This window comes from Gymnogyps californianus, chromosome 8 (genome assembly GCF_018139145.2).
Source record: "Gymnogyps californianus isolate 813 chromosome 8, ASM1813914v2, whole genome shotgun sequence".
Taxonomy (NCBI): Eukaryota; Metazoa; Chordata; class Aves; order Accipitriformes; family Cathartidae; genus Gymnogyps; species Gymnogyps californianus.
In genome coordinates this window covers 29,481,315-29,495,376 of record NC_059478.1, presented here as the reverse complement: position 1 = coordinate 29,495,376, position 14,062 = coordinate 29,481,315, and the positions used below count along the sequence as shown (strand labels likewise).

General features: G+C 46.0%; 1 protein-coding gene across 1 annotated transcript in view; it reads left to right on the top strand.

The window, feature by feature from the left end:
• The first annotated feature begins 8,814 nt into the window (after positions 1-8,814).
• The window catches only part of RAB3B (RAB3B, member RAS oncogene family), a 57,899-nt gene continuing 52,651 nt past the window's right edge, over positions 8,815-14,062 (top strand). The window contains exons 1-2 of the mRNA XM_050901048.1: positions 8,815-8,875; positions 10,851-10,931. Coding sequence (XP_050757005.1) covers positions 8,870-8,875; positions 10,851-10,931 — 87 coding nt within the window. The 5' untranslated portion in view covers positions 8,815-8,869. The remainder of the gene's footprint in view (positions 8,876-10,850; positions 10,932-14,062) is intronic.

Here is a 14,062-nt window from a genome sequence, read left to right as displayed (position 1 = left end):
ACACCCTTCTGCTTTTTCATCTAGATCAGGTGATAATACTGGTTGGCATTTTCTTCTGTGCAGAGGGATGCATCTTGAACCTTCTATCCAACAGTTGCTTTATGTATGTTGTGTAACTTCATGCACGCAAGCAACTCCACAGGGTTTAGAGGAGCTGCATACAGGTCAGTGTTTGTTGTAGTTGCCTTTAAAGTTAATTATACACTGCAGCAGCTCAACAGTGCACAGTAACCAAGGCCTCAGATTAGTTTGCCCCCATCAGCGTTGTTTCGTGTGCTGCCCATCTGCATATGACTTGCAGTAAACCTGCATACTTATATAACTTCTTTAGATGCATCCTAGAAATCCCCTTGCATTCTCGGCTTCTGCTCCTTTTATGGTGATAATAAAACCCAAAGACACTTCAAAATTCTTAGTATAGACCCAGGGAACTGCCAGGCCAAATCAATCTCATGTAAACAAACATGCTGTCAGCTCCCTTTCTCCCAGAAACAACCCACAGAGGAAAAAAAACCCAAAGTTAATTAAAGAGAGACTGGATTGCAGCTAGCCATCTGGCTGCCTGGGAGCAGCGGTTGCTTTGGGCACTCGGGGCTGAACAGGCTTTAAGGAAGTGTCAGCCAGAGACTTGGGAAACCTTTCCTTTGCCGTGCTTAGCAGCAGGGAACAAAAGTGCAACAACCAAGAGCGCCAGGACGGACAGAGTGTCCTGTCCATCATCCTGGCACGCTGAGCTTAGGAGTCATCTACTTCAAATGCACTTTTGTCCCCATGGCCATTTGTCTGCCATCGTTATCCAGCCTGTATCAAACTGCTAATGAGCTTCATTCATTGTCCTTACTTACAGCTTGTGTAATGAATAGCTCTGAAGTGAGATGCTATTAAACCCGTATGAATGCAAGGTCATATATCCTTGGAGGTGATGAAACTTTTCTTAACTTTTGGCAAGAGGAGAGGCATTTGCGTTTACATTATGCTGTGATATTTATTTGCAGCTGACCCAGTATTATGCCTGATTGGGTTTGCCCAACCAGGAGAACCACTCCAGGGCTATTCCTTGACAACCGTGGCTATAGGTGGATCAAAACTTGAGACCTGAGGATGGAGGTTCAAAAAGCAGTACAGGGGGAATTACACCAAGCAGAACTCTATCCAGAGAGCCGGATAAAAAGAGGAACTTCACTGCAAGTTCGTGCTCATCTCAAAGAAAGCAAAGCCAAAGGATGAAGTTTATCTAAAAGGTTGCACCCCGCTTCCAGACAGCTGTGTAAGTTGTCTTTGGGGCTAACTGGACAGGGGAGCTTGCTGCCTGGAGGGAACCGGGAAACAGTCATGAAGGTCTGTCAAAATGGAAAAAGTCACTTTGTCTCAAAACTCTTTGGCATATTAGCTCATTCCCCTTTCTTCCTCCAAGAAACAAGTGCTGATTTGTTAAGCAGTTTAGTCAAATAAACTCGGTTTGCTTTTCCTTTCAAAGTTTGTCTAGCGTAAGGAGTGGCTGCATACAGTTACCAGGCCTGCCATTGTCCTGGGAGCACCACTGGTAGGAGAGGTGGTGATTCACTCCTGCAGCACCAGCCTGGTGCCACCACGTCAGCATGCCCCGAGGAGGAGGAGGAATCTCCACTGACAGCTGCCAGCCAGCGCCTGTGGCCCGTCACAGGCAGTGGGGACAGGGTCCAAGACTTCAGTGATCCTCTCCAGGCTGTGACAAATGTCATGGCACAATTTTGTAATGGCTAAATCTGCGGTAGGTTCCTTCGACTAGGGACCAAAAAAAGAAAAGATAGAGACCCCAAACTTTTCCGTTCATAACTATGCTGGAAGCAGGGACTGGCTGACCTGTGCTTACAGCGTTCCAGGTTCTGACTCAGAACAGCAAGAGAGGCTGTTACACACCACTCCGTGCTGGCACTTGTCCCAGGATGGGGCAGAGCAGCCCATCAAGCAAGGTGCAGGGAGCAGGCAGGGTACGTCCCTGGGCATGGGATCACCGAGTGGGTGGGTGCTGTAAAAACAATCGAGCATTTCTGAGCTGCTTTCCTCCGACCGACACAGGTGTCTCCTCCTCCATTTCCCGTGTCCCTGCCATGATGTGGGGGATGAAGGGGAGACAACTTCCTACAGTTTCCCCCTTCTCAAAAGGGCATGATCCCATTGCTGCCACTCCAAGCCAGGACAAGGGAGCGAAGGCCCACGGGAGCTGCGGGAGGAGCCAGGGCAGGGCTGAAGGGGCAGGACAGTCTGGACTGACTTTGGCTAAGGCTATAGGTAACTGGTTGCTGATTAGAGATCGTTTGTTGGTATATACTCATTTTTGGACCATTTTGCACATGCACAGCATGGTGTAGGTAGACGTGCTGCAGAAATATTAATTGATAAGAACTGCAGATGTTCTCGCTTTCTGAGTGTGTTTCAGAACACAACATAATATGCTGTGCATAAAAGAAGCTGCATTGGCAGCACAGTCAAATTTGGACGTCACTTTACTGTGCTATTTCTAATATTATGAGCAGTTTCAAAATCCCATTTGTAAGGATTTTGGTGCACTAGCCCTGTTAAAGAGAATGAAATTCGCACACGTCTTGGGGACACAGCGTGGGGCATACATGCTGTTTATTCCACACTGAAGTGAAGAAGCACCTGGGTGAGTGCTACCTATTCAAATAAGGAGGATTTTGTTTTCTCCTTGTGGCTGGCATGTTTTCACCTAGCTTCCCCGGACAACAGCTGGTTGAAACCGCTGACAGCAGCTGAAACCGCTGCTCTGTGTGCAAACTGTGCTGCTTTGGGATACCATTTTGTCTATGTATGCCCAATGCCTATCATGAGCTTAGATGATGAATCTTTTAGACTCAGGGTCATTAGTATTATTACTACTCACAGCATCGCACGTGGCAGACCATCATCCTTGATTTAAGTGCTTTGGTGCTGCTCTTGCTTTAGTAATAAATAAATCAACAAATAAAATACTGTTTTTAGGAAAAAGGGAACTGAAAAGATTAAAATTGTTTCCTTAGATCAATTGCACTGTGTGAGGATGCAGTAACTTGAATTAGAAACGTTGGGAGAGTAGTAGAGTATGCATGTAGTGCTTGATAAATGTGCTCGCATGACTGCTGTGAGAGAGTGAGATAGATCCACGTGTCAGAAAACAAGATAAAGCGTAACATCTGCTCTTCCCTTCCACCTCTGTGGGCTTGTGGTAGTTCTCTCCTGTTCCTGCATTTGCCCGTCTATAAATCTAAAATAGTACAAACCTCCTTCACTGGAAGTTGTGTAAGCAGCTCGTGACCATACAACGTTAAATCCTGGAAGGGAAGTGCACTAGGAGAGCTAACAATATGTGCTCCATAAATTATAGAAACGTGGCTAAACAAAATGATAGACAGAAAGAATCACTACAAATTCCCCTGTCTCCTAATTACCTGGGTGCATCCCTTCTTCTTTCGGTTAGCTCTGACTCAGAAAGGGCTTGTATATACACACTGGCATTTCAGGGATGGCATGAAATCTGGAAAAGCCTTTGGAAATTAGGCTGAACAGTGGCTCTGCACTTGTGGCTGCAGTCATGGGATGCTAAATAAGGTGATCTCTAAGCAGATGCCCAAGTGAGCCTAAGTCGTAACGTGCCCTTTGCATCGAAGGTGTAGGTTTCTGCCCATGACCACTTGCCTTCCATGTTGGTGCTTTATAGGGCTGTTGGCTCGCAATGGTTTTCTAGATTGAGCATCAGTCAGCAGACAGAGGGAAAAGCATTATCACCATCACTGCAGACACCATGTTGGGTAGAGTGGAAGTCAGGTTTTGGAAAAGGCAGAAATCACATTTCCCAGAGCAATGAGAGGATTGCAAGGAGCTAAAAAGACTTTTGTAGGTGTCAAGCCTGTTAGGCTGTCTTTGAACTAACTGTCGTAATGAGTCTGGAATTTTGTTACACTATCAATTATTTCAGATTGCCTACACAAAGCTGATACTTTGCTTAAGGCTTATATCAGGGCCTGGCTTATATAGCAATAATTTTAGTTGGGGTCTTGATGGGAAATAAACATTGTCATTCTAGATGAGGGTAGAAAATCACTCCGATGCTGGGTAGAATTGTCCCCTGGGCCACCTGGCAGATAGCTCTGGCTTGCAATAAAATGGCATCTCTGATCTGCAGTGAGGTGTTCCTCAAAGCTTCTCTGCATCTCTCCTGTGATTGTTCCTAAAATGCACACCTTGGCTATATGCTAGTTATATAGCACTACCGCGCTCTCTGGCTTTCTACATTCTCACGATACTGTTAACTAGTCATCTGCCCTGGGGAAAACGTAGCAATAAAAGCAATTTACAGACTCCTTTAAATTGGCTGAACTGTTATAAAGCTAAAGCTTGTCCAAGGGCTGGTTGACCTACAAGCCAGTCCAAAGATGGTTGCTGAAGATCACCAGATGTGCAAAAAGTTTTTACAAGTAGACAAAGCGATCTCTGTCCTGTCTGGGCAGTGTCCAAGCTGAGTCAAAGTGCTACACATCAAATACAATGGCACACCACAATGAGACTGGGCGGGAAGGGAACGGTGCTCTGAGGGACGTGGCAGGGTGCAGAGGCACCTGCACCCCCCAATTTGAGAGACCTGAGTTCAGAGGTGGTCCCTGGAGGCCGCTTAGCTAGTCAACGAGAGAAGACAGGAACCCCGCAACTCCGGTATCTTTAGGTGGCTCCTGCTCCGGCCTCCCCTCGCAAGGAGCCGCTCTCTCCCTGGGCCGATCAAGAACCTTGTCTGTGTGCTCAGGCACTTGCTTAAAGCCCGGCAGGGGGAAAACGCGCTGCCATCTTCGCTGGCTGTTTGGGAAGCACCTCATTAGTTATGTCAGAGCCGTGTTTAAAACGACCATGATTTTGTTCACTTTCTTTAGGGGATCATCTCTGAAAGCTGTTTCGGTTTCTCAGCAAGGGATAGGCCACAATCAGGTCTCTGATTTTGAACTGGGGGTCTGTTTGTAGGACTTTAAAGCCAAGAAGGTCTGCTGCAACATCTTCATCAGACCTCCAGGCAAGCAACTTAGAGAGATCGCAGCCACTGCCTCATTTATTGCTTCTCACCAGCAGAGATGTAGCTCCTGACACCACAGCCACCATCACTAGGCTTCAGAGTTAACAGTTCTACTTAAGTGAATTCCAGACCGTGTAGAGAGTGCGACAAGAATGGCAAGTTAGGGTCGTACCTGGGACGTCGTTCCCTGCCGCCGGGGCTCCAGGAACGCTGAGGTGATTCACATTCCCGGGGGCGGAGCACGGGGCGAGGGCGGAGGGCGAGCACCTGGACGGGGCCCCCGGAGGGCTCTGGGTGCCTCCTGCCTGCCTGCCTGCCTGCCTGCCTTCCACTGGCGGCTGGCGCCCGCTCCGTGCGGAGCGGTGCCGCGCACGGCTGGGGCAGCCCCTCAGACCCCGCCGGGGCTCCCGCCCTCCAGCCCCGCCGTTCCCAACCGGCCATCGCCCCCCCCGCCCCCGCGCCCTGCCACGGCTCCGCCCCCCGGGCCGCCCCAGGTGCCGGCGGGGGGGCGGCTCCCGCCACGCGAGCAGCGGACGCGGGACCCGCACGGCTCGGCTCAGCTCGGCTGCCGCTCCTCCGCCTCAGGTAAGAGCCGCGGCCCCGCGGAGGGGGGGGGTTCCTCCCGCGGCGGTGCGTGCCGTCGGGGCGCAGCCTTCCCTGTCGAAAGTAACGGTGAGGGGGGACGGGCGGCGGGGCGTCGCCCCCTCAGGCTCCCACTGCGGGGCGGGAACCGCGCCTCGCCTCGCCTCACCTCACCGTCCCCGCCGGGGGGGGGGGGGGGGGGGGGGCCCAAAAACTCTTCCCGCCCTCCGCGGCTCCGAGCGTCGGGGTTGTTCCCGGGCTCCGCGGGACGGCGGCGGGCAGGGCGGGAGGCCAGGGCAGGTAGCAGGAGGTGCCCCAGCCCCGAGGAGCCCCCGCGGGGTGGGCGTCGGCTGCGGTGCCGGTGGGTGCCCAGCAGGCACTGGCTGGCGGGATGGGTGCTTTGTGCCCCTGAGGTGGGGTGTGAAAGGCAGACCTTCAGGAGCGACGGAGAGGAGGATGTAACAGCAGTTTCATCTCTAAAATAAATATTTATCAGCAATGAGAAGTGATATAATATTGCTTTATCTTTAAAATATCCTGAGCTGGGGGGGGGGAGGCTGGAGACTGGGGCCTTGCCGGCTGTTTTTTCCAGCTGGTGTGTAACCTTTGTCAGTTCCTGTCACCCTGGGCGGTTGTTTTCTGCTCAGGGAGTTGCAGCAGTTAAAAACAAAAACTGTACAGCAGTAAAACAAACTGCCAGGAAAGGTGGTATTTCGTTTTTGTTGTTGCTGCTCTTTCAAGGGGAGAGACCTGCTACTGCCGGACTGCACGGCTTAGCTCGGTGCTCGCTGCAGAACACCCACCCACAGATTTGCTGTTTCGCCATACAGGTGGAAGAACGGACTTGCAGGCTGCATGTACGTCCACACTGCCCTATAGCAGTAGGCAGTGAGCCCATTACACAAAGCCAAACAGATCAATCATTCTAATTTAATTCATAAAAAGTATAAACTCTCCAATTTCTCCGGTCTATGCTGTACAAAATACATGTGGTCTTTTTGCCATATGTTCTGAGACTATGCATTGTTTTTTCCCCGATGTTTTCTCTGTGCTTGCCAGCAGCGAGGCGGTGTCATCTGATGTGCACGGTAACATCGTGCTGTGGGATCGCAGGCAATATCGCTAACACCGGCACAAGCGTTTCCACCTTTTTGCCTCCCAAGGTTCTGTCTCCACACTGTCCTTTCCTTCTTACAGCATGAGCAGTGATGTGTTTGTGCAGTGCATCAGGTTGATCTGACCTAAATTAAGACTAACCTGACCAAAAAAAAAAAGGGGGGGGGGGGAGGGTTAATTTTAACCTGGATTTTCCCTTGGCCCGAGACAATGTAAGACCGTGGCCTCAGAAGTTTAATTCATGTTTCTGTGCACTTCCTTGGTGGCAAACCTGGTTTCAGTCTCTCCTGCTTTGTTCCTCATCGCTCCCTCCTGACCTAGTGCTGCACTCGGAGTTGTGCTAATAACAGTTTGTGGGGCTTCACAGTAGCCTGGATTAGCTCTGGGTTCAAATAAACCTCCTCTTTTAAGTGTTTTTTTTCCCTCCCTCTCCCTCCCAAGGTAAAAATGTCAGTGGAACTGTAGTCTTGATCTGTGTATTTGAATCTGTACCCAGATCATGGGAGCACTGGTATTGGATTATAGTGGGTACAAGATCAAATCCATATGCTGCTGTATGTAAGTGTATAACTAGAAAGCTTTTATTTCCTGTTATTTGTGCTTGCTATCCTGGAAGTGGTTGTATACGCATTTTCTGAGACCTTGGTGTGATCACTGCCTTCAGGACAGTTTTATCGGGACAATTTGTAGTTTAAGTCAGAAGAGAGGCAAATAAACCAATCTTTAAATCAAGCTTCCTTTGCAATTTTGACAAAACTGTGCTGCCCTCTTTGCAGATCCGATACATTTTCAGGTAACAAATTGAGAAGACTTACTAGCTTTAGGTTTTAACAGCAGTAGTTCTTGCTACATCTAGGTGTAGCAAAGCAATACATGTAGTATTGATTAGCATGCTAGTTGTTATTGTCATGTAAGTCATGTTAGTTGACTTGCATGTGTTTCAGATAGTTTTTCCTACTTTCGTTTTCACATGATCTGATGCAGCCCGAGATCAAAATGGGCAGGTCACAGCATCACATTTCAGGTCTTGCATCACGCTGGCTGATCATAGCGCAGGAAGGCACTCATGTCCACTTAACCCTCCCCAGTAAGTCCATGTCTGTTCTCTCTTACTCGTTTGGCCTGAGGAAGTAGTTTTTTATGAGGCAGTTCTCAATGGCTAACATGGAGAAATGTCCGGAACTGGTAATTTCAGGTATGCTTCTTGCTGTAAAAATTTATCTTGTGCTTGAAGTTCTGCAGTATTTAGGGAGCTCTTGAAAATGTGTGCTTAGCTTACTGCAGGACGATAGTATTTGATCTTTGACGCAAGCCATAAGACTTATGTTTGGAAGTATTAGCTAATTAAAACATGGGAATTGCGAGGGCGCTTGTTCTAATCCCGGTTAGCAGGTGGCTTACTTTGCAGCATGGAGAACATCATAGCACAGAGAAACGAAATAACTTGTTCATCACAGATTTTCTGTTGGAGGAGGAGGAGGACAAAAGGCAGCAAATTAAACTTCTTCTGTGCTGCAGAGGCATCCTGAGCTGGCCCTGTCTCCCTGTAGTTCTGGTTTACAGGTGGTTACTATAAGACAATACCAGTCTCCAGTCACCTGATTTGGTCAGGACAGCAGCTTGCTTTTACCTATAAATGAAAGGCTTTAGACCTGGTGATGCAGAAAAATCTGTAACTCTTGCCTCCTGCGCACTGGTGGAGGGGTGTCTACCCGAATCTGCCTATGGCCGGACTCTAGCTCCAGAGAGTATGAGTTTCATCGTGTACCTGAACTTGCCTTATCTTCCACCACTGTGGGAGGGCATGGTTACAGCTTTCTCCATGGAGGGCTGTACCCCAATGCGGAACTGTAGCTGTGCCTGCCTTCCAGCTCGGGAAGGATCAGCAGGGAGTTACACGTGTCTTGTAGCAGAGTTGGTACAGGCTCATCTTGTGTGTTGCTCTGAGTGCTTTTATGTCACTGCTACTTCAGTGTATTCAGCAGTGAGATACTCAGCAGTATTTCACTATTGCCAGTTCGTTCTTGGAGAAACCGAGGCAGAACTGCAAGGCTGGAGAGCAGATGAGAAGGGGACTGAAGTCTGTTATCTCAGCCGTCGCTGCAATGTTTGTAACAGGAAGCAAGGACTTTAATGACGGTGAGTTTTGTAATAACGATCAACCTCTTCAGCTCTCACTGCTCTCTGGAGATAGGGCTGGATTCAGGGTCAGCCTCAGCTAGTGGTTCTGTAGGTCTAGAAATTGGCTGGCCCCTGCGGTTCCCAAACTCAATGGAATATTCAGGGAATTGCGGAAATCTCCTCTACATCCACTCTTTAGGGCATAAGAAGGATGTAGATCTCTTCTTACGTGCATCCTTTGGGAGAGAGCTGAGCTGGGCTTGGTTAGTGGCTCCCCTTTAGAAGGGAGATCTTTGTACTATTTAATATTTTTCTCTGTAGCTTCTGGAGTAGCATGTTTGCCAACAGGCATGGAACTATGTGATGATAAAAGAGCCACAATGAAAACACTCATAGAAGAGAGTAAAAAATGTGGGAACTTTTATTTCTTTACATTTTTTGCCATTGTAAAATTAGAGTGACTAATTCCTCCTTCCTGAGAGTTTTGTCGTGGCTCTAAAGTGGACTTTAAGGATGTTGAATGTTATGCAGGAAATGGGAGAGGCATGGCTCCAGACACAGAGAGATATTTGGGTCGAGGAAATCTTTCTCACAACAGTCCCCGCCTGCTGCCTAACAAAATAGTTGTAAATTAGAGACTTGATGGGAAAGGGGTGATATCCACAGGTTCTTGACTGTTGTTCCACACCCAGCAAATTCTTAGAAGACTTTTTAAAGCCTATGTTCCCAAATCTGAATGGGTAATAATAAATAACCACCTACATTGTTTAGAGGTTTTTATCCTTCAGTTGTCATGCATATATTGAACTCATTTGTAGCATGTGAATTCTGGACCAAATCCACTACAAGCACCTTCTTGCAAAGACTTCTGGACTCATTAATAAATCAATTTCAGTTTTTGCTGTCAAGATGAGGGGCTCACCTTTTTAAAGTAATAAACATAGACTTAATTTTCTTTCTCTTTACACTGTTGAAGTATTTTTGTTCTAGATCTATCAATTAAGTTATTTGGATAACACCTCAAAATCACGTTCCGGACCGTACTGAAGTGCGAGCCAGAGGCTGTCACAGGGAGCAACTGTTGCAGAGGGCAGGCGTGTGAGAACAGGAGGAAACGTAACCGATACCGAAAAATGTGCAATGCTTTGGGCAAGAGCAGGGTGCTGTCTTGTTGCCAAGTGAGGTGATTGTCAATTGTGTGGATCGTGAGAAAGGATTTGTCCTTGTTTGATCCAAATTCTGACCTGGGATAGGTGGCTGCAGCTTGTTATTTACATGAGGTCTGAGTTTGTCCACGTGTTTTGGCAGTCTCCACAAGGCAAGATAATGTAAGTCAAGATGACAAACAGTGGTTTACCCTTGTTTACTGGAGAGGAAATGCACCAGAGACGAAGTTAGCCTTTAGATTATATTAGCCATGAAAAAGAGGACTAAATTCTGTTACGTTTTTCTGCTCTAAATCTGGAATAACTATTACTTTAAGGCAGTTATTTTTGTATAGATGTGCTGTAAGTTGCAGACATTTCCACGTCCTATTGCAGTTTGCCTTTGCAGCACAGTAGACTTTGACCCAGGCTTTGTGCAAAACGCCAACGTATACAGATGTATTTCAGCTGCTCCTTGGTTCCATTTACTTTGCTGCCTTTCTGCAGGAAAGGTGTAATGATTCCTGTCTGAGGTTTTGCATCCACTTGTAGGATTTGCTTGGAACTTTTAGATTAATCTAGATACTCTCCCTTTAATAAATTTTAAACTGATGGCTCCAAATATCTGCTGTTATTTTAATATCTTAGTATTGTCACTATGTCAAGCACTGTTTCTGTTCTCGTTGTACACTACAGGGCTTTCCCCTTTACCTTCAGTGAAGGAAGCTCAGACCTTTACACAGCAGTGTGTTCACAGTCTAACCTGCCTACCCATTAGTCTCTTACATAATATTCTCATTATCCATCTTTATCGTAAACATTGTAATCCTTTTGCTTCTACATCGCAGGTTCAACAGTGTGACCACTCTCTTGATTCATATACTCACAGCAAAGCCTCCATCTGTCTCATGGATTATAGATCTAAATTGGTAACTATCACTTGCTTGCAATATTTATTAGCAGTTTTGTTAATTGCTCGTACTATGTTTTCTGCTTCTGATAAATCTCTCTTGTAGTACTAGCATTTGTATAAGACTCCTTAAGGTCACAGCCTTATTTCCTTTATGAGCTTTATTCTTAGGACAGCATACATTGGCTGTAAAAAAATTCCATTACTTGATAGAAATCTGATTCAGGATTTCATTTAATTCCTGAAAAAGAAAAACAAAAAAATTTTTTTCAGATGACAGAGCACATAAAGGAATGAGTTTTTATAATAGAAAATTGACGTAGATGTGTAATTTGTGAACTAGAATATTTTTAATGTAGATGCATTTTTTAAGACTTTTTGGGGAAAAAAACCCACAAGGTATTAACTCTTTTGAAAAGAAGTTATGCTGCATGTCAGTAATGTCTCTCATGGATTACTGCTAAGCTGTAAATATTAGAGATGAAGAAATCTTCTGGTTTAGCTACTTTTTTTTTCTTTCCTACCACATAACTTACAGAATAGTTTCCACAGTCTTTTAGCATCTTCAGAGCTGTCTACAATGCTCCTACGTTTCTATAAGAGCCTGGGCACATGTGTGATCTATTTGACTTTAGCACAATGTATTGACTTTAGCACTATGTTTTTAAAACTTCTGCCTTTATTTAGCCTCATTATTTCTGCTTTTACTAAATGAGTGTATCTAGTAATCTCTTTTCTTCCTTCCAAACTGCTCAGTGGCTGTGGATAGGTAGGAGTCTAACAGGTACAGCTGTGTTTGTGACTGCGCCCCTTGTTGCCTGCTGTTACCACTTACTCCTTCTAGACTGATAGTCGTTAACTTCTTTCTCAGTTTTTCTCTGTTGGCTGATCTTGAGCACTGGAACTCAGGAAAAGTAAAATGGAAGTAAGAAAAAAGAAGTTTGGACTCCAAAATAAAGGAATGGTTTCACACTGATAGCTCTGTAAGGAAGTAAAATAGTATGTCAGCAGAAACAGCAGAGGCTCAGTTGCTGAACACACACAAAAAGAGGCTGGACCCAGCCTGGAGTAGCATGCTGTCATAAGACCTTTGACTCTCAGAAATATAGAGAGGCTGTTTCACGCCTAGCTTCTCATCTGCGTAATACAAGAAACGTGTGTGCGCTAGCAGATGATGATGAAACAGTTAAACAGTCACATTTAAATTGCCGCTGCTCCTCTATAACACAAAACATATGTAGTAAATTTCAGTTTTGGCTTTAAAAATAAAGCAGTGACAAATATTAAAAGATGTTTTTACTGTTAGAAATGCACAGAACTTGTAATGTACAGAATACATAGGTTCATAACAAGTTGAAATTGCAGATATGTCTTAATGTGTAGTTTGAAGTGTAAGTTCCATCAGTGTGACCGTGTTTCGTGGTTAACTGAGGTGACTGATAGCAGACAAGGAGACTATTTTCCAAATTCAGACTTCTTGCTCGTGGTGATGTGAGAGAGAACGGGACGTGGAAATGGCCACGTCTGTGAACAGACCCATGTAGTTGCTAATACAGAGACACCTAAACTTCTAAGGTAATGATGAGATTTCTTGTTTCTTGTCTGTGAGAGGATAAAGAAGAACAACCCTCTGTTAGTTTGTAGCCAAAACCATAAGGGCTGGCAACACTTCAAGTCAACCTTAGTTTTTTTTCTGGAAATAAATGGATGGCGAGACATACCAGTTGATTTCTAGCCAACACCATCAACTTTAGACAGTTCATGTACTGCTTTTCACTGAAGCTGGCTGTAGGTGGTAAATACGACAGAACAGGGGCAGCAGTGACCACTTTTAGCGATTTGTAAGAGCAGTAACACTTTGATGGTTTGTGTCTCACTACGAAACAGTTTGATTCTTCACCATGATGTTGATAACAAATTAAAAAGCACAGCTGTGTGGAGCCATCTATATGACACATTTCAGTGAGTACTGAAAGCAGCAAAGGCTAGTTTCCCATGGAGGTATCTTAGGGTGATAGGCTTCTTTTTTTTTAAACTTCATTAGACCAAAATAGAAAATAAAGGCAGGAGAGCCACCTTGACTGAGGAACATATTCTTTGGTGGCTAATAAGCTCTGATTAAGATTTTATTGCTTTAGAGCATTTGTAGCATCCTCCTCCTATGTGGTTTCTCTGTCTAATAAAAGACAAGCTCACACTGCAGGCTTTTTCCTCAATAGGGAAATAATAACGTATCTCATAGCTACATAACTGCCTATTCTCGCAAAACTAGTTGAAGTGGATGTGTTTGAGACCTTGTTCCCATTGCTAAAGCGTATGGGGAAAACAGGTTGTCAATGTTTGTGTGCTCTTAGCTACAAAGAAGTGGGCTACCCAGGCAAAGAACTAAAAGATGCAAGGTCTCATACTGAAGTGCTCTCAAGGACAATCTGATTGGCGGCTTTTTCTTCTCCTGTGTAATGGATATTCTGTAATGTAGCTAAATCTTTCCTGTATAGGTATTTTCTTGAGGATTATTCCCAGGCAGTCAAAATGGAAACAGTCATGAGCCTCTCTTTTGCACTCTGCGTGCCAGTTGTATTTGACTTGGTCTTCTGTGACAAACCCCTAGTTAGTCTGCGTGTCCTTGTAAAACAGCAGAGATGCTGCTGTATTTGGAGTCATCCTAAGCAAAGAGTGTATGTAGCTGTGTACCCAGAGAGCAGGGGGTTACGCTGCCAGCTAAATGTCCTTTCACCAAGGAGGGAATAAAATCCTCTGGGAGCGATGGCTGCACGAGCTGTTCTGATGAGTTGGATGGGAGCTGCCCGACATCGGTGCGTTGTCGCCTTTTCCTTCCAGTGCTGATGCTGAGTCTCCGCCAGGTGCGGAGGGCCTGCAGGAGATGTGATTCTGTGGACCTTTCTCTCAGTAGCATAGCAACTGCCATCGCTTCCCACCACTCGGTCCCCTCCACTTGGCTCCCTCAGCTGTGCTGGATCAGGAACTGAACCAACTTTAAAAACAGCCCTGCAAAACAGGAGAAGTTGTAGGAGGATTTATTTTTAGCTGGGATCTCTCTGTTCTCTGAACCAGCTCTCTGCACGGTCCTCAGGACTGGCATAACCAGGGAGCGCTTGGAGCAGGGGTGGGACAACAAGTGGGGAAGAG